The sequence below is a fragment of the Ptychodera flava genome, chromosome 14 (genome assembly GCF_041260155.1).
Source record: "Ptychodera flava strain L36383 chromosome 14, AS_Pfla_20210202, whole genome shotgun sequence".
NCBI lineage: Eukaryota > Metazoa > Hemichordata > Enteropneusta > Ptychoderidae > Ptychodera > Ptychodera flava.
The window spans coordinates 87,744-108,737 of NC_091941.1; the positions used below are offsets into that span (position 1 = coordinate 87,744).

Consider the following 20,994-nt stretch of genomic DNA (forward strand, 5'->3'; position numbering starts at 1 on the left):
GTAACGTCATTGTCTAACCTGTTCACCCCAATTTCCTGTAGACAGGTCCACACTCTCCATTGATAACAATGGGTTTGGGCCATACCATTGTAGTGAAAGACTGTAACATGTGAGGTTGTGGATACTTAATCTCTGGAATGTCAAAGTCTGTATATTGACTCAAGGATGTTTACTTAACAAATGCCTAGGGTCATCTCAAAAGTGAGGATCTAAACTATGAAATATGTTTTTTTTAATGCTTTTGATGCCCAAAAGACCATAGAAATCTCTTATACTTCGAATCAGCCATCCTGCATATTTCTAACATTCATCAAAACCTCATTTCTGTTCAACAACTCATAAAACAGTCCACAATGCAGGATTGGTGTACATTCCAAAACTACATATATGAAAGACCCCTAAAATCAATTAGATAAAAAGGGGGGTTAGAAATTCCCAAAACTATCTAACCGGCACTCCGTTTGGCTCCATTTTTCCGAATTGGAACCTTGGAACCAGTCTATGTATCGGTATCAAATATCAACGCAGTCTGTTCAGCAGTTTTTGACTTTTTGTCGTTTACGGAAATGGACGACATCAAACACCGGTTGAAACCACCTCTATATCACAACTTCCAGTTGTGATAAAAATTGTTTGAGAAATATAATAATGTCATAGATTTTGTGTACATCTTCATTAAAGTAAACAGCACCGTGTCTCTTGGTAAATTTTGCAGGTGAAACATATAAGAATGGTATATATAATTATATTTCACTATAACAAGTAATAATTCATTTTGAGAAATTACAGTAAGCACTTGTAAATACGTTCCATGCTGGTATGAGTACAGTATACATTTCCATGAGCTGCCGACATATTCCTTGTCGATAATTGATAGTGGAGTACCATTATTCCATAGCAAAGTGACTTAAAATTTTAAATTTCATACTTCTGATCGAACCCTTCAATCCACTTCTGAAGGTGCACTCGGTTTACACAAGCCAATGGGCAATATGTCATTTCATGGTTGCAGATCTTTTCCCATTTGTGCCACATAGCTATCAAATCTATGGCTTCAACCAGAAATCCAGCGTAGCATTAATTTTAATACTTTCAAATCTTGTGTAAAACATGTCTCGCTAAAAAGATTTTAATGTAATTTTTAATTGTGCTGTTGTTATTAAATAAATGCATCAGTGCTGTTATAGCACCTTGACATGTCATTTTATTTTTTTTAAGAAATAAATATTATTATTATTATTATTATTATTATTATTACAAGTTTAAAAAACTAAATTCATCTCCGAGTCTCAAGCATATAGAAATAATAACCATGACAACAAAATAACGATAAATAAAATTGATGTTTGTACCTCAACTGTCTCCTCATCAGCACCTGCCTTAACAGCAGATTGTATTGCTTTCATTTTGACATCCGTGATCACTTTCTCTCTGGCTTTTTCTCTTCCTACTTTCAGTTCCTCTTCTGTTGCACTGTGTCCAACAATCTCACTGACTACTTCATCCATTCTGACAACGATGTCCGCTTGACCACTGACTTGGCTGAGTGCTGCACCAACGGCATTCGCAACCTGAGTGTTCAGTACATCATATATTAGGCCAAAAATTGTTCCTAGTCAAAAGTGATGGTTTTCTTTTGTTTTTCTTTTTTTTTATTCTAACAAAGCTGGTTTGGCACTATTGATGCAACAGTTATTGTCTTTTATCACTGGCTGCATAATACTTTCATTTCCTTTTAAGCATTTTTGGACATGCAAACTGGGATATCAAGGATAGCTGTACTGATGAGTATGTAACCTAAAAACAGCCATGATGCAAAGGTTCTGAAATGATGCAAGAGTGACCAGAAATGATCTTTTTTTGGCCTTAGCCAATGCTTTGCTTAAATGTGAAAATTCAGCTGTTCTGAATATTCTCAATGCATGAGTTAATAAACCATTGAGATGTAATGGAATCAATTTGAAAAACAATTTGAAAATCATAATTATATTGAAAAGTATTTTCATCCCCTGCTCAAAATAATAAAAGTTTTACATGACATATCAAATATATAACATAAGGCTTTCTTTGCTTGCCGTCCTTGGATTTTTGAAAAGCTACCAGCCAGCCGGGGAAAAGAACAAACACAGACAAAAAACACAAGTGTATTAATATAAGCTCATTTTTTATTTGATTTCGTTTGGGAAAAAATATTTTTATTTGTAATAGTGTTAACACTGTGTTTGTTTTCTTCATTTCATCTGAAAACTTACCAGCACGAGGATGATAAACAAAGAATTTTATTTAAAGTACCTAATGTGTTTCCCTCATTCACCATGTTAGTCATACAATGTAGATAGATTATGTTTGAAAGTACTAAATGATAAGTACCAATTATTCATTGTTACAAGATATTTTGAAGCATGTATTGCAGCTTAATCAAGATCTTGACGCAAACAGAAGCAAAGCACTGAAAACAATGGGCCTCATTTTGTCAATCACACTGGTAATGTGTGAGTTACGAACGTTGGATGATAATCCTGATTAATGAGTGATTTGAAAATACTTGTCTTGTATTAAGCCACAATAATTTAACTCATAATTACAGATGAACAACAGATGAAATTGAAAAAACTTTGCTATGCTGTGTATCTGACCAAGTTTGTCACAAATTACTCTGTCTTAACCCTTTGAGTGCAATAAATGTTCCCACCGAAATTTTAGTGAAATATTTTTACCAATTTTTATGAATTTTTCTGTATTTCTTTGATAATTTTGGACCAAATGGACATCACATTTCATTTGCCACAGTTTGTTATCAAAATTTTCAAAAATCTTAACAGCAGATTGTATAGCTTTCACTTTGACATCTGTGATCACTTTCTCTCTGGCTTTTCAAAAAACAAATTGACGTTGAGCATATTTTCTGAAGGTGATAAAAGTGGACTTTGGTGTTCAAAGGTTTAATTCAGTTAGATCATGGTCCCGGACTGTTGTTCGATGGTTACTTACATCAAAGTGAGGTGGTTTTATCACTGTGGATGCACCCTTCAGCTGCTTTCCTTCTTGTATCAGGATACTGCCACCACCAACAAGAATCACAGGTTGATTTTCCAGGCTATCCTAATCAGAAAAGAAATCATGGTTCAGGCTTTCCTACCTACTCACAAAAGAAATAATCGTTGATTTTGCAGGCTACCCCTACTAAGAAAAGTAATCATGGTTGATTTTCTAGCACATCCTCCTCAGATAAGAAATCACTGTTGATTTTACAGCATAACAACTTAGAAACGAGACTATGGTTCATGGTTGATTTTTTTTTTTTTTTTTATTTGCTCATCAACAGCGCCATCAGGTAGCCACTTACAGACAAGAAAATAAAATAAAAAGGATAAAATGCACTAAAATTCAAACAAACAAAAAAGTACCCTAAAAATCAAACAATGACAAAAACAAATTAACATGTCTTTTAAAGTTGAATGAGATTCTTCAAAAACATCAACATCGCAAACCTTATCAATCAGATCATTAAAAGTCGTGACGTACGTCCAATCAGGCCATTTTTTGTAACATCAACTCTACAATAAGGGATGTGTAATAGAGGTCTATGTCTAGCAGAGTATCTAGGTACACATAGACCATAAAAACCTGTACAATCTGTAGAGTCATAAGAAGATAAAAGGCTATCCTACTTAGAAAATGAATTATGGTTGTTTTTCCAGGATATCCTACTCAGAAAACAAGTCATGGTTGATTTTTCGGCATATCTACTCAGAAAAGGAATCATGGTTGATTTTCCAGGATATTCTTCTCAGAAAAGAAATTACGGTTGATTTTCCAGGATATTCTACTCAGAAAAGAAATCACAATTGATTTCCAGGATATCCTACTCAGAAAAGAAATGACGGTTGATTTTCCAGGATTCCTACTCAGAAAAGAAATCATGGTTGATTTTCCAGGATATCCTACTCAGAAAAGAAATCACGGTTGATTTTCCAGGATATCCTACTCAGAAAAGAAATCATGGTTGATTTTTCAGAATATACCACTTTATTTTCAGGCTATCTTAGGCCAAAAAAGAAATGTTTCTGGTCAGCGCGCGCATCACTTGAACAACAGCGTGTCACTCATTTTTTTTCCTGTTTTGTGGCCGGCAGCCCCGGCAAACTACGTACTGCTTCAGCTAGTATAAATCAAGTTTAAGGGTCACTGGACACTAGTTGCTATGACACCAAACCAAAATGGCTAAAGAGAAAGAGAAAATTCTTTGGGGCACATGATCAGTGACTGCACGAACAGTATATATGTGACTATATTGATAAAACTATAAAATTGACCCTCCTCCCTCATTTGAGGGAAAAAAATAAATAAACATACATCCGCATATACATTCATACATACACACAGACAAACAAACACCACCGACTCACCATAAAAGCTCTTTTTGGTGTTTATATACATACCAAATATGAGCTAAAAAAAATACGTGTCGTGCACCATTTTTTAACCCTTTCACCCCCAGTTCCCTGTACACAGGTCCAACTTTACCATAGAAAACAATGGATTGGGACAAACCATGGTGGTGAAGGGTTAAAGAAAGGCCTGACCAGAAACATTTCTTTTTTTTGCCTTATCTTATCAGCAAACAAATCATCTCATAACTTTTACAAAAAGGTGCATCATTTCCTGATGACACGATTACATCAGAATGATGTAATCATCATCCACTGCTTGACTTATCAGAAAGAGTTACATCAGAAAAGAAATCATGGTTGATTTTCCAGGCTATCCTACTCAGAAAAGAAATCATGGTTGATTTTTCAGAATATACCACTTTATTTTCAGGCTATCATATCTTATCAGAAAACAAATCATCTCATAACTTTTACAAAAAGATGCATCATTTCCTAATGACACGATTACATCAGAATATTGATATGCACATGTTTTATAGGCAAGTTTATAATATTATGATGAACTATGAAGTGGTGATGTTTCTAATAAAATTTAATGTGTCGGTTTGAGACAAAATTTTCACAGAGTGGCATTGGTCCATCACAGTTCACAACACAGCTGTTGGGATGCTAATCTGGAATTCTTGATGACTTTATCAAAAACATATCATCACTGAATGTAGATTGGTTTACAGCTGACAGAACTGTTCAAGGAAACCTAGAATATGCATTTTAGTCGATCAATGGCTATATTTGTTTCTTTTTTATTCATCAGAAAGGCTACTGATAATACAACAACATTTCATCAGTACAAAGAATGAATGATACAAGTTCACTTAGTCAGAAAAAAATAGATAAAATATAAATTTTACCATTATTTCTGATTTAGAGAAGTAACTTATTTATGTTCCAATAATGCTAGAAAACCGAAATTCTTCGACACAACGTCCTAAGTCATAAATTTAGTAGTTTTTGGTAATTTACTGTACACGAAAACTAGTATTTATCAAAAATAAGTCTTGATTGATTCTCATTATGTGTAAATACTCACTTTGATTTGGTCTATTGCTGTTTCAACCATACTATGTATTGTATCCACTGCTTGACTCACTACTTTTTTGTCAAGGTGATGAACTCTGGTGGGGTCACCAAGACCTACCAACCCAGCTGCTACAGCAATATCTGTGGCTGTCAAGACTTTCTTACCGGTGGCTTCTCCAAAAACCATGCTCTGTGATGTGAGTTTGTAACCACAGCTTATTGGCCCAATGACAACCTGATGAAAAAAGCAAAAATTAATATGAACACTTACAATCACAGCTCCTGCAGGGACAGTATACTGGTAAACAAACAAATGTTCACTTAAAAGCATGCATATAAAAATTTATATTATTCTGGTAGGCAAATTGTATGCATCAATATCAAGTATTCACTGTTTTTAACTGAGTTTCCATGCATGGTATGCTGTCATGTAATAGACTGTGTGCATATGTGGTGCTTATTAAACTCCAGCTCTATGCTTACCGCTGAAGTCAAAATTGCAAAAAACTTAAGTAGTTGTCTAACCGCTTTCAAAGCCGGGTTAAAGGCAAGTGTATTTGTTCACTGAAATTGTGGTACCGTTGCAGCAAGCTCGGTTCTCATAGTACAATTACTGAATGTTGAGAAGCTGAACTGTGCCATATGAGTAAGTTTGTTCAATCTGTAAAATGTTAAGGTCAAGAAATTTGATTTACCTGTATCAGACCAAAAATTAAACTTCAAAATATGAGTTCAAACATTAATATGTAATTAGTTTACATGTATATAAATAAGCATAGTAATGTTACTTTAATATTGTAATTTTCTTGAAACTTTCACAAAAACTCAGTACGTAAAAAGTGTTCAAAAGGTAGTCATGCTATCATCTTGTTAGGTCTTGAGATAAAGTCCTGAGATAAGTCTGTTGACAAGAAACTTAGACAAAGTGCTGTATCAGCAGTTTTCCTGAGTTTGTTTAGCGAAGTACTGTTTATGTCGACGCTAAACCCTGCAGTGATACTGTGCCCCTATTTGATCAGCATTAATAGTTACTCTGATCTTATCACATCAAAGTTGATAGTTTGCATATGTGTGACTTAAAATCCTGCCATATCCAGTGTAATTGCTTGTCCATTAAAATACTAGCCAAAATCTAACACCACTATGATTTGATATGTACACAATTGCTCAGGAAATAGAAAAATTAATCATAACACCATGTCATCATTATTTGATCAAATTTCAAAGCAATATGATGAGCCATTTCTTAGAGTTTGGGAAAATTTATTTGAACTATCGTCAAAAACAAATTTGCCAGTTTCATCATCATAAAAAGCCAGTGTTAGATCACTCTCTTACTCACCTTTTGTTCTGTTCCCACACCCTTGACATTTGTTACATGTGACCCTCCTCCAAGGCCGATGCTCAAAATATCTGGCATCTGAAAGTTTGTCCGAACACCTCCTATCTAAATTTCAATGAATAAATAGAATATGCAGATGTTTTTATTGGCAAATCTTTTCTTATTGGAGTGTTTGAGATAAATTATACAGGAAAATACACCAATGGCCAAGAAAAATAAAAAGTTTGTTTCTCATCCTAGACACATTGCAAAAATGATGCGGTGACACAGGTCTTTTCTTCTCAATTTTTTTTATTTTTCAACCAACAAGAATGTGCAAGAAACATGAAAACAGCATAGGAATGCACGCAGAGATAAATGCACAGCAGTGTTGCTTTAGTACTTTTGTATACACTGTAGCAACAATTCTGCGGTTTGACTTTTACGGTAGTAGTTCAGCAATGCACAGTTTTGACAGCTTAACATAACAGTGACACATGTTTACAGTTCTGAATGGAATGTTAGTGTCAGTTATTTTGTTTGCAGTTCTGTTTTATACAGCTCTGTGTTATGTGCTATCGTCACATATTTTTGCATTTTTCTTCATTTTATTTCCTCATGAGCAGGAAAAAAGATTGATGCGGCGAGTCTGAATTGATGCACCAGAGGATGAGAAACAAACTTTATTTTTCTTGGCCTTATAGTCTGTGTCAATGAAGACTTGATATAATTACAAATGGGAAATGTATCCTCTGTACAGAACCAGCAGCTGTCAAACAAGAACCTCAACTGCTACATATACCTATCCCAGTGCTCAGATAATTTTAAGGTACTGAGGAGTAAGTATTTTGGGGAAGGATGATAAAAAGTGACCTAATGGCAATACAGCTTTGCTATGTTATGTAGACAATAAATATTTGTGACACGTGTTGATGAAGAACTTCTGAAGGTGAAAATCTTTGGTAGCTCATTTCAGGATGGCCAAAATATCGAAGCTGTCTGACCTGCAGTATTGAAGTAAATTTTTCAATATTATTTGACCAAAAATGACAAAAATTGCTTTAAAAATACAAACTTGCAAATTTATTACAATTTGAACAAATCTAAATAAGGTCATCCCTAGAGACTTGTACTCCAGATATTAAGCTGTCTGACCAGCCATTAAGAAGAAGATTTTGCCCAAAAATTGCAAAAATTAGCCTAAAAAATACAAATTTTCATATTTCATTAAAATTTGAACAAGTCTGATTAATGTCATCCCTGGTGACTTGTACTTCAAATATTAAAGGAATCCCACTTTCCATTCAGACACCGGACGAGGGACAATGAACGCTGCCACATTTCTATCTATTAGATAAGCTTTGCGTCGTTGACAGCAAAGCTAAAAATCAAAGGAAAAATTTGTGGCCAGGCTATAAGCCTTGCAATAAAATATTCACATAACTGAACACTAAAAGATTGAATGCCATGCTGGAAAAATTGTCAAAGTTTGGAATGTGAAAAACATTGCATGTCATCTTTCTGACCACGGTCGGCTGGCGCAATCTGGTGTAAATCCTGAGTATAGTATCAGGTACGGTGGTGTCTGTAGCGATTGGAATGCACAGCACTGCCAGTGGTGGTAAGGGTGGTGGTAAGGGAGAAAGATCAGCACATTAAATTTAACGCTTACTGTTCAGGTGTTGATGTCTACAGTCAAAAGTATTACTATTCGTCTATTTTGCTCCATGCGTACGATTCTCACTCTTCCCATTTCTGCCACTGGTGGCGCCTTGCATTCCAATTGCTACAGACATCACTGTAGCCGATTACACTCAACATGCTCAAGATTACATACACCACATTGTGCCAGTCGACCATGATTCTGACCACCCGTTCAAAAGATGTAATGGTCCATTCCTAAAAACAGACTGAGTTTGACCCCCTGGGGTTCACTTCCATTACTTGCCAATATGTATACATGCCGCCCAATGGGGTGGGTATTTCAGCAACTTGGTCTAAAATGGGGTTACCAATTCCTCTGTTGATTTTTGAGTGCCACACAAGAACAAATTTCAACCGTCTGTTGCCGTCTCGCTAGCAGGGTTCTGCACTCAATAAGCATGCATCGATATCTTTTTCTGTGGCAGGGGAACCATTAAAGAGACCCCCTGGCTTAAGCCAAAGTAAATATCAACTTTGTTTTAAACATTGTCACTGATTAGTCAGAACTCTATATATGGCAGATTTTTGTCCAACTGAAACATTGTCACTGATTGGTTAGAACTCTTTATATGGCAGATTTTTGCCCAATAAAAAATACCCAAACAAAGTGGCTCTACCGCTCCTGGTATTGATCATGACAGACAGGTCGACCATGGCCACATGAAGTAGAATTGCTTTACAGACAAACAGCGAGGTTTGTTGTGAATTGGAATTTCAAAAAAAACATAAGTCAGACTGTAACTGCAGATAACTGATAATTTGCAGAAGCTGGACCAAAATTTGGTGAGGATGAAAGACATTTTCTTTAACCAAAATTTTTTAGTATTTCCTGTTGTTTTTTTGAATCATGGCTTGGCCAGCAACAACATAGCTCTAAACATGGTACAGTGGTAGGCTAGGTTTGCCAAGGCAAATACTTGCTTTTTCCGTTTAAAAAATTTTGAGGCTATGACTTTTGACCTGGATCAATGGTCATAAAGGTCTACAATGGGGTCCTAAAATAACGAGATTTTAGGTCTAAAATGGGCCCTGGGTTTTATACCTGTGGCCGCACACCCCTACCACTTCTCTGAACAAGTACCCCCCTTGGAGTTTGACTGTCTGTGACATACCTTAACATGAGCTGAAGCTTGCCTAGGGAAACCACCCTTGAGAAATCCAAATTCTGAACTGGTTCCACCAATATCAATAACAATGGCATCCCTAACTCCCGATAAAAATGCAGCTCCTCTCATACTATTGGTTGGACCAGACGAGAATGTACGGACAGGAAGCTCCACAACTTGATCAGCACTGAAGAGTTAAAACTCATATCATCAGTATTAAAACTATATGCATATACAGGTTATCCCTGTGGGTAATAGCTAGTTGACATGAACATACTGTGTAGATCTACTTCTTAAACAGTGGAGTTTAATCAGAGTAATAAAAGTATACTCTGGAGTTTTGATAGTCGCGCCACGCGGCTTACTGACTACGCATGCGCTTATTCATAATATACTATGCGAGTAACCGGAAGTGTACCCTTCTTCTCATGATGGGCGCCGCCATGTTTTTTTTTTGAGTACTCGTAAATAAACAAATACGAAACAAATTACTATGATATAACATGCCTTTTATAAAATATACCTCTTTTATTAGCCAGTAAATGTTATTATACACCTTGTCGCTGATACAAAGTATCGTTGATATAGATAAACGGAGAAAAACTGTCGTGCATATGAACGGGGCATACGCAAAGAATGCTGGATTGAATTATAGAAGAGCGCCCCCTGTGTCAATAATTAGATTCAAAAATTGCAAGTTTTTAGACGGAACGCTATAGTTTTCAGCTTTCAAGTGGAAGGTGGGTAGTGCGGTTTACCATTGCAATGATAATTATTGCATAATACGTCCCTGTTTAACGCCATAGGCTGTTATCATTGTAAAATTGCCAATTTTTGTCCAAAATTTTTACACGCTACAGAAAATCTATACCTGCCCTGCTGCAGGGTTTGACGTCGTGTAAGTACGTGAACTGCTTTCATCAGAGGGAAACTGGGCATAGTTTTCATATAAACGTTTATGAAGTAACAATTACAGTTTATCATGAATCAATACAAATAACATTGCCAATCTTAACCCCTGGCGCGACACCAAGGGCTGAGCCCTATATAATATTATGAGTTAAAGTGGAGATTGTAAGTGTCAGTATTTATCCCTGACGCTATGCATCTCACCCAATATCCCCACTGTGCATTTTTAATACCTATAGACATCTATCATGGCATTCGTATCAATTTTTTCAATCCTTGCAGAAATTAGCTAGACCACATGAAAACTCATGATACATTTAGATATACTATGGAAGTAATAATGTTTGCAATGGATAGTTTTATTTATAAAAACTAATAATTCCTAATTCATTATGTGAATGGTTTCACAAATATTGACCAAAAGGAGTAACATCACAAACATGTTATAGTTTTTCAGAAAAAGATAAAATGTGTTCCTACCTGATGATTGTACCATCATTCTGAGTCAAGAAAAATGGGCAGTTTAATTCAAGATTTCTTAAAGCTGCCTTAAATGCTGTTACAGTCTGCAGACAAAGTGGTTTTAAGCTTTCATTCAAAATGGCTGCATTCTCTCTCTCCAATATGCCTAATTGACCCAATTTATGGGACAAGGTGAAACTCAGCTCTGGATATTCTTTCTGAAGGATCTCTGCTGCCTGTCAGGGAAGAGAACATAAAATATTGTATTATCAGAGTAGAAAACTTATGTTGAGTAGATTTTGGTAGGTCATTGAAAGGCACCCTACCCAAGCCTGGTTCCTACATTAGAGGATGTGTGATGCGCTTGTTAACACTTTCTTGAGTTTTTGTTCTCCATTGAAATTTTTTTCAAGTAAACGTATTTCCTGTTAGATAAATCTGATATAATCAATTGAAGCTTTCCAATGAATCATTAACTGATAATATCTTTTTAATTTCTTGTGATTTATGACTGATGTATATATTTTTCTGAGTATTCTCAAAGTCATACATTTTGAATGTTACCATGTTACTGACATGTTGATATTGAAAACTGTACCTGTAATTCTTGATTTGGGTTGACTGGGAGAAAAGATGCCACAAACAACCAGCTGTGTGATGCCATCATCTTTGATTTGATTGACACATTGTCTCAATTCATCTCCATCAAATGCTGTTATCTCTTTACCATCATACTCATATCCACCATTGAGGAAATGATAAGAACCACAAATTGTCTGTCATGAAAAAAGTTAATCATTACATAGTTGATAGCCTTTCACCGAGATTTATTTGGCCTTTGCCTAAGTAACACCTTGCACTGACAAGCTATGCAGACATCAGAAGAGTAATATTTAATGTTTACTCTTGATGTTTATCGGACCATGACAATTGCCAAGTTGTACTTGATGTCTCTAATTGTCAGTCATGGTTCATTTTGTGTTTATTTTTTGTTCATAATGCCTTTTAAAGGAAGTTGTTTTCTTAAAGATCCATTAGCTGTAACTTTGGACATTTTTTTATTTTGTTTGTTCTGTGTATCATCTGCAGTTTCTGGTTTGAATCCCTGAACCATGGAGAAATTCCTAATATTTAGCTCATAAATATACCCTATATGAGTATAATCTGCATTGTTATTGTTTAAATTTTGTATTCAGGTCCTGACTAGAGTACATTTATCAACAATAACAATGGTCATTTCACATATACAGGCTGTGTGGCAAGCAGGACACTGGGCATTGGTCATGATGATCGGATTATAGTAAAATTCTGAAGTTGATACATTGAAAGAGAGTAGTGAAAATTTGTCAAAAGTTACAGCTAATGTCCCTTTAATAAATAAATAAATATGTATATAAATAAATAAATAAACAAATAAACAAATAAACAAAAGTATGAAAGTTTACTCAGCCTTAAACTGAATGCCCCGATTGGAAGACTTATTTCAAATATGCCAAATAGGAGAACACAGGATCCACAAACTCATGTATGGATGACATCTAAATATAATATATACTGTATACACTTCTATATGTTTCAAGTCTTAAGTTGCAATTTATTTTTTTTGAATAGTACCAATGCATTGCACCTTGAGTCAAATAATGCTTTTTTAAATTAATGGCACCATATTTCCCAATTGCTTTCATGCAATACCTGTACAAAATGAACAATCTATTTCCTGTCTGTTAATTGCCACATACACGATAAAAAGTTTAGAACAAATATTTAAGGCTCTGTTGGAAGATAATGTAAATACATTCTCATCCATGAATTTTGTGAGTCATTACCTCAGTCAAATCTTCTGGAAAATCACAAAATGGTGGTACAGCAGTAGAGGCAGGACCACAAAGTCTTATTACAGATACTTTAGCCAGGTTTTTCCTTTGGATCACAGCATTGATGAAATGTGTGGTACCAATGTTGACTTGTGACACTTGACCTTCATAACCTGACATTGGGTGAAGACATTTAGATAATGAGCTGAAGAGTTTTTCAAAATTTTAAATGCTGAAAGTTTTCTCTAAATCTCTTATGTAGTAATTTCTGTATCATCAGTACAGATAATATAATTTTATTTATATTTTATTTATTCGAGAATGTGCTAATAAAACCATAGGGAAAAAAACACAAAACTTACTCAACAAGAAAATTTAAAAAAAGCTAGCCATACTCTTCACTTGGAACACAAGTATAGAAAGTTTAAAAACAGTCTGAGAAAATCTTGCGCCAAAAGTTGCTGTGTTGAATTATATCAAAGGATAAAGCTGCTACGACAAGAGGATTTTCGCTTTCCATCAAACGAACGCAGAAATTAGAACGGGCCATTCATTGTTTACTTTGAAACTTCATAATGCAGTGACTGACAAAGGTTTCTGAAATACTCAATCGGTGTCTAATACCCAACAATATTCTAAAAGAGTTATTCTATGAAACTCTGACATCATTGATACATGTCTCAGTGTAACCACTATTGTAAGGTCTGCAGGCATCATTGTCCAATATCTTTGACACTTACTGTTCATTGTGAAAATAAGGTGGCAAGGATTTTAAAAGCAGCTTCTGTACAAAGAGTGCATAATAATGAGCACAGGCAATGACGGATAGTCAATAATTATTGACAGTATCGGAAATTAATGGAAAATATGACAAATCATCCAACCAGACACAGTACTTTTGAAAAGTTACAACCACGGCAAAGCCAGTGCATAGATAACTGATTGTAATACAAACAGAAACTACAATAGCAATAAGTACTGGAAAACCTTAAAGTATAGAAGCGGCACCTTTATTTTACTGATAAAGAGCTAATAAACCACGGGGTGCTTGGTTTAGATATGAGAAGTCTCCTTGCCAAACATAAATATAAGAAATCAACTTGGCATGGACTTCCTGAAGACAGTACCATTTAACGCCACCCTGCTGAGATTTCTTACTGACAGCGACAAAGTATAGATAAACAAGGTGCAGTTAGACTACATATTAATTACTATTAGTGTTTGTATTACAATCAGTTACCTGTAATCTGTCAGAACAGAATAATGGTAAAATAATTATGTCTCTTGTAATATATGTGTGGTGATCCTCTCCTCATATCTCAGCCAACTAAATTTCAAAAATAATTTCAACCAGTCCATTGGTCCAGACAGGCATAACCGTAAAGTTTCACCTACCCAACCGAAACTTTACCTGCCATCGGCAGACATAAAGGAATATCTTTGTCACTCTCTTATTATAATCTCAGAGAATTGAACTTTGAATATTTGCTTACTGATATAATTATACAGCATTTTAAAGACTTGAACAAAATTATGCAAGAGTGCATGATTTTAATTTTATTTCCATTTTTCAGGATTTTCACTTGAAATGTCAGTTTCCTTTGAAGTGTATGACGATAACTATAAAATTCGATGCAAATCCTTTTTATTTACAAGTATCATCATTATTATTATTATAATGTACTATTATTGTTACTATTATTACCATACTTGGCCATTGCATAATTTTATCAGACACTAACACAAATAGCGTTTAAAATCCAATTATGTATATAAGTAAGGAACTTTAATAGAGTTGAAATATGTACACTTTGAAAGTAATGATTGAGATCCATTCCTGAATGCTATGGACTTTAAGATGAACTTTATGAACAAAACACAAGACAGGATAATAATCCTCCATCTTTGCAAATGGTAGTAATGAGAGGAGATTAGAAAGGGCAATTACAAATATGGATGATTTTGTTTGAAATAATATACAGAGATATTAAGGAGGCTAAATATAGTTCAGGTTGGCATTTATCAAAGTGTCTCATTTTTTAATTTATAATAATATTTTATGAATAAATACAATGCCTAGTTGTCATATCATGTTCTAATATTAATGAGAATATTTCAGGGAATATACCAAGCATCATTTATACCAAAACTACCCTTTGACTGAAGCCCATGCATTTATGTTGAGTAGGTGTGTCACATTTATAAGTCATTATAAATCCAAGTAAAGAGATTAATTTTAAAATTTCAATATTAATAAGCTACCTTTTACTTTAGCATCTTGTAAGGCACTGTGAATAGCACCAATAACACCACTGGTAATGTCTTCTGTTGTACATGTCTTGGAATAACCAACAACAACATCACCTTGGACCACTGCTGCGTCAGTATTGGTTCCTCCAACATCAACGCCGATGCAATATGAAGTGACACCTTGTCTGATCATGATGGTGACTGCATCACATCTTGTTGACAATCACAAATAAAATGCAAATCAAATTTATTGACTGTCACAAGTCTTTGTCACTAAAGATCAAATGAGAGCTGTACAACAGCTGGATGTGGTGCAGGAATCTCTTTTAGTTTTATATCCTAAGTGGGAAAGGTACGTAATTAAATGTGCAATTGCTAATCAACTGATGGGAAAATGGTGAATTCATGACTTGATTGCTGTTATATCATTGTATCATATTCCATTGATAGTTTCATCAACTTTGGGCAGTCAATCAAGATACATATCCCAAGTTATGAAAGTTCATTAACTATGCCAATGAGCAATGTCATTGCCATGGAAACTGCTGTGTGACCTAAAATCTCAGATTTCTTTGCTCAAGGTATGTAAACATAGGGCCAAAGTCCCTGAAGCTACTATAGACATGGATACAAAATTAAGTATTTCCTGACTGTATGAAATCTCACTTAGGTCATCCTAGGGACTTGTAAACCAAATATTAAAGCTGTCTGACCAGCAGTTTTGAAAGAACAAGCAACTCAATAGTTGACAGAGCTCTGCTGTGTTATGTAGAGAATAACCTTTTGCGACACATGTATTGATGAAGAAGGTGGATATCTTTGATTAACATTGTAAGTGAGTTCTGTTGAATAAGTTGAGACTGTACATACTCAGAGAAAGCACACTGAAGAGACAAATGTTTGAAACTTAAGAAGTTCAAGGTCATCAAAAGCATTATACCGAATCATGTAACTTTCATTGCACTGTTTACACAGATTGCATAATTGCTATAAATAGCACATGAGGAATCTTACAGACCAGCTTTACCATAAAAAACCCTATCACTTTGACCACTCTTTTAATTGACCACTCTATTTTTTTCCTCAAAAAGTAATTTTATTTTATCCTTACCAAGTCAACCATAAATGGAAATTAGAACTTTCTCTATCTCTATCTCTATTGACTATTTTGAGCAATTTCTTTTAGATAACATACAGGGCACAATAAATGACGGTTCAGAATATGTCAAAGTTGGGATTCAGGAAAGTTGCCTTTACATGTTTTAATCCTCCAAGATGGTAAACATTTCACTATGAACTGTCAAAAAAAGTTGAACTTTCTGATAATTCTACACTAAAATTATTTTGGCTTTGATAATTTCCTAATTAATTCAATTATTTAAAATCATATTAATTATTTTTTTCTGGGTGAATTGATAGGGTTTACACAGTACAAGAATTACATACAATGTAAGTCAAATTTTGACCAAAAATGACAAAAAAATTCCTTAAAAATACACATTTGCATATTTCATCACAATTTGAACAAATCTAAGTTGGGTTACCCCTAGGGACCTGTATACTAAATAACAAAGCTGTCTGACCAGCGGTTATGAAGAAGAAGATTTTTACCAAAACACCTTTTTTGGCATTAATTTGCTATTTTCAACAATATCAAAAAATAAAAAAAATAGTTTCTCAAAATCATATTTTTCATCTACACAAACAATATAAAATCAGTAAGTACTGCGGTTCTCAAGATATTTGAGTGGACGGACGCCTCACAAACGGACATACATACATACATACATACATACATACAGACTGACGACGGACGCCGGACGGATACCCATCCCAATAGCTTCTATAGACTATAGTCTATAGTAGCTAAAAAACAAGATTCCTGAGATCTAAGGGCCTTCATTCTGTGAATATCTTATTTCTGAACAAATAACTATGCAAATAAGCATAAACGTCCACCAAAAACCAATCACTTCTTCACATAATCAAACATAGTCTACCGGTAATATGTAACAAAGTTGATTCTGGTCTTCTTCAAAAAAAACTCTTGGAAAACTGAAGGATATTTGAGATCGACGATTAATACTACACATTCGCAGCTATTCGGGATTTACTAGTAACAACACAGTGGTCTCATGCTCCATGGTCAATGAGCACAGTCTATTGTGACACATAGACCAGTACAATATAGCTGTGCCAGACACATAGTATGCATGAAAGTGACCTTGTGCTGCCTGCATTATGTGCATATATGGACGCATTGGTCAACGCTCAGGTCAGGATCTACATTAGCTACAGTAGTAGCTCGAGGTTTTGGCTGGGTATTTGGGTCTGGTTTTGCCGTCCGACCCAAATACCCAGGCAAAACCTCGAGCTACTGTACTCAAGGAGGTAGAAGGAGAGACTCCTTCTACCTCCATGATCTACATTAGCTGCGCCATGCCATGGACGTAAAAAGGACTCTATTTTTTACATCCATGGCTAGATCAACATCATATTGTACGTTGCACGTCTGTCACAATAGTAGAATTATACTGCACAGGTGGCTGCACTCGGCAAATTTTAATACTACGTCTAAGTCCCTCGCCTGAGTATTTTTGCCTTCAGAGATTGTTTGGCCTTCGCCACAGTCACCTGTGGTTTATCCCGCTTTGCATCTATATATGCGCCCCATAGACGTGTTTACATGTGCCTGAGAAGTAGAATGTACACATATGTACACACGTCGTCTATGGGGCGCATATAGACGCAGAGTGGAATAGACGTCGACCACAGGTGACTGTGCCTTCGCCCATATAGCTATACTCCGGAGTAATGGGCGCGCGGCGAAGGTAAAAAATCTCCGATGGCAAAAATACTCTGGCGAAGACGAAGCCGGGAGACGAAGGACTAGACTACAAATTTAAGAACTACAATAAAACACTCTGATCACTTACAAGAACAACGTGATATTCAGTACAATCTGTTACATCAAAAGTTTATGATCGAGTGTAGTAGACACGCCTGTCGATGTCGTTATCACCTGCGGGTCAAAAGATCATTGCGTTCGCGCTAGCGCTCTCGAAGTTTAACAGACCAAGGGAGCTTTCAGTCGTTATGAAGGGAGGGCGTTCCGAGCCGGTCCGTCCTCTAAGGGACTGTTCAGAATATAGTTCCAGGGGGAGGTCGGAGAATTTTCTAGTTTCCTGATGATTTTTTCTCTGGTCCTCCTAGTAAATTATGGAAAAATTTATGGTTCCCCTCATATTTCCTGTTTTTTTCCATGTTCCCCCAATATATAATGCATGCATGCTTACACGCTATGACACATACAGTCTGACAAGTTTATCACACTTTGCAGGAACAAGGATATAACAAAACATTTCAGAGTTACAATTAAGTGTCCATAAAAAGCATGTTTTGCAGGGACTGCAAGTGACACACTTTTTGGAAGGCTATATAAACTAGTCATGTTGTAAATTTCTGAAGAAAAGATAATTATTAAACATGAATACTTGTTTTGTTATGTCCACTGTTATGCCCCCTGGAAGTAAATTCTCGACACTCCCTAAGTAAAATATTTCTCTCGCCGACCTATTTTTAAAGTGTGCCCCTCCAAATTTATTCTTTAAAAATGCTGCTGACTCTTCCCCTTCGATTTGTACTTTTTTGAAAAATATGGCTTCAAAAATGACTTAGTCACTTACATACAATGTACGATGGCATAAATGTCATTCACTGATATGTTGTGTCGGGACACAGTATGATCAACTACCAGAATATTGTAAAATGTGGTATTATATCCAAATAAAATCGTGTACTTTTTTATGTGTCACTATGTCTACTGTATTAACATCAAAACGTGTCATGTCTTCTGCTTATTGACGATTTTGATGAATTCTGTAGTTTGTTTGGTTGGTTGGTTCGCTTTCTGCTCTTTGTCTGTATATTCCCATCCTTACGCGACTTCTTGTTGTCATCAATTACTGAAAAATATGACGAAAAATGCCGGGACGGTACTGCCTCGCATAGCTTCAGCGTTATATTGTTACCTCCTCCAGGAATGGTGTGAGCTATTTGATAATACGATATATACATGTATGTTTGGTAATTCATGGCCCGGTGGTGACACTCTCAGAGAGCACGGGCATCCATGCTCGTTCCACAAAATTTCAAGATAAGCTTACCCCTAATCTGGGATTTTTCAACAAAAAAGACCATCTTATTTTGAGAAATATGGGAGAAAATACGACCAAAAACTACTCCCTTACTTGCAAAATCCAGGAGAGGGAGACGTAATATTAGAGTCAGGTCAATGCTGAATTATGATATTGTTTTCACATACATTAACACATCAGAGTCTGAAAGAAACTGTTAACTTTCGAATAAGGGTATCAAACTCATATAAAATTCAGTATATTTCGAATCACAGTTTTAAACCAGATCAAAGCATATAGGAAACGCAATGAAACTTTTGGTGAAGTCTGAGTGTCTGATTATTCCTGGGATATTTCAAACCTTTCTTTAAGGGCCAGGTTTTTGGAAAAGTACCCCTTTTTTCGATTTCACGGACCCGTGATAGGGAATAAAAAACACTCCATTCCTCGTGATTTTAGGAACACGGATGGATACCCATTTCCCCTGACAGTGATACCACCAGGATTCATGGCAGTTTATGCAAATTTAAGTGCAGAAAACAACTTAGGGAACCGTCATTATTTAGTGCCCTGGGGTTGGAGGAATTTCATCGGAAACTCAGAGAAATTTCGAATAACACCCCCTACCCCCAACCATGATGAATTTGAGTAACCCCTTCACTTAGAAAAGTTAAATATCAATACATGTATTTGTAAAATTTACAAAAATACAGCAATTTACTAAGTAAAGACCTTTCAAATCCTCATGTACCCTGCTAGATTGTCCAGATCAGTACGTAACTCCTTGACTCCCAACAAAAACCATAACAACACTGTCACATTTATCATCCCTAAAAGGCAAAATGTATAATAATATTATTTTTCCACCACAATGGAATCTATGACAAAAACGAACTTTCTCAAATACATAATTTAATGAAATGACGTTCAATGCTGAGACACACAGTAAAACATTTAATTTTTTCAATATATAAATGAATTGTATACTAACTGAATGCTTTATCAACATAAAATACGCAATAAATTAAGATATGTGGTTTGATCGACATGTAGTTTCTGAGTTTATCATGTACTATGTCACCTTCCCGTGAATTATAGGGTACTGTCACTGTTTCTACTCATTATGATACTCTGTTGCATTCTTTTTTAAGGTATGATTCTAAAATATCATAGTTTTCTTCATTTTGGATGTTTGAAGTGATGATTTATTTCCGAGAATCTGGAATAGCATTGAGGAGTGTTTCATACTATGTCTTAATTTCCTCTTGCACATGTCTATTTGTACCTCCTCTAATTTTTGCAATTATTTCCCATTGTTCAAGCCAGTCATTTGTTATCATTCCAGATATCCTTAAGCCTTAAAATTCTACTTTTTGACCATTTTTCATAAAAGAGGACATTTCCTTCATTTTTAATATTGTCATTATACCACAGAACTTCACTAAGAAGATTCTGTTTTGATGTTGGTAAATTCACTCTTGTAATTCTAAGTGACTTCCAGGTATTTAACATATTCCCATACACCATTGGGGTACGGTTGTTGTTGACTTTGAAATTGAGATGGAGATAGTGATAATCACTATTCATTTTATTGTCAAAATTCGCTATGAAATACTTTGATAAGCTGGCCCATTTAGCCTAGGGGTGGATTTTTCTCAAAGAATTTCATAAGCCACTTAATTGGAGTGCATTAATTTTTTCTTCATGTCGACAACTTTTTTGCCACAGTCACCATATCTTTGAATGAAAATGCCCCTTTTTATAACTTCTCGTTTGCCTCTCCAAATAAAATTCAATAATTTACTATTTGCTTCATTA

General features: G+C 35.3%; 2 protein-coding genes across 2 annotated transcripts in view; both read right to left on the reverse strand.

The window, feature by feature from the left end:
- Window positions 1-18,116, reverse strand: part of LOC139148867 (uncharacterized) — a 34,483-nt gene extending 16,367 nt beyond the window's left edge. Inside the window, exons 1-10 of the mRNA XM_070720295.1 lie at window positions 17,977-18,116; window positions 15,053-15,252; window positions 12,803-12,963; window positions 11,575-11,752; window positions 10,995-11,212; window positions 9,612-9,792; window positions 6,817-6,921; window positions 5,485-5,709; window positions 2,992-3,102; window positions 1,353-1,571 (exon numbers count right to left, since the gene is read on the reverse strand). Coding sequence (XP_070576396.1) covers window positions 1,353-1,571; window positions 2,992-3,102; window positions 5,485-5,709; window positions 6,817-6,921; window positions 9,612-9,792; window positions 10,995-11,212; window positions 11,575-11,643 — 1,128 coding nt within the window. The 5' untranslated portion in view covers window positions 11,644-11,752; window positions 12,803-12,963; window positions 15,053-15,252; window positions 17,977-18,116. The remainder of the gene's footprint in view (window positions 1-1,352; window positions 1,572-2,991; window positions 3,103-5,484; window positions 5,710-6,816; window positions 6,922-9,611; window positions 9,793-10,994; window positions 11,213-11,574; window positions 11,753-12,802; window positions 12,964-15,052; window positions 15,253-17,976) is intronic.
- LOC139150548 (uncharacterized) lies at window positions 12,776-15,233 on the reverse strand. The gene is made up of 2 exons (XM_070722985.1): window positions 15,053-15,233; window positions 12,776-12,963 (listed from the first exon to the last, which is right to left on the reverse strand). The coding sequence occupies exons 1-2, from the start codon at window positions 15,231-15,233 to the stop codon at window positions 12,776-12,778; spliced, it is 369 nt and encodes a 122-aa protein (XP_070579086.1).
- Window positions 18,117-20,994: the final 2,878 nt, after the last annotated feature.

What these genes read in the sequence shown, in the direction of transcription:
- LOC139150548 (XM_070722985.1), bottom strand. Translation starts at nt 15,233, where the DNA reads ATGATCAGACAAGGTGTCACTTCATATTGCATCGGCGTTGATGTTGGA. An exon ending in ACAAGATGCTAAAGTAAAAG is followed by an intron (nt 12,964 to 15,052) that starts GTAGCTTATTAA and finishes ACCCAATGTCAG; the next exon opens with GTTATGAAGGTCAAGTGTCA.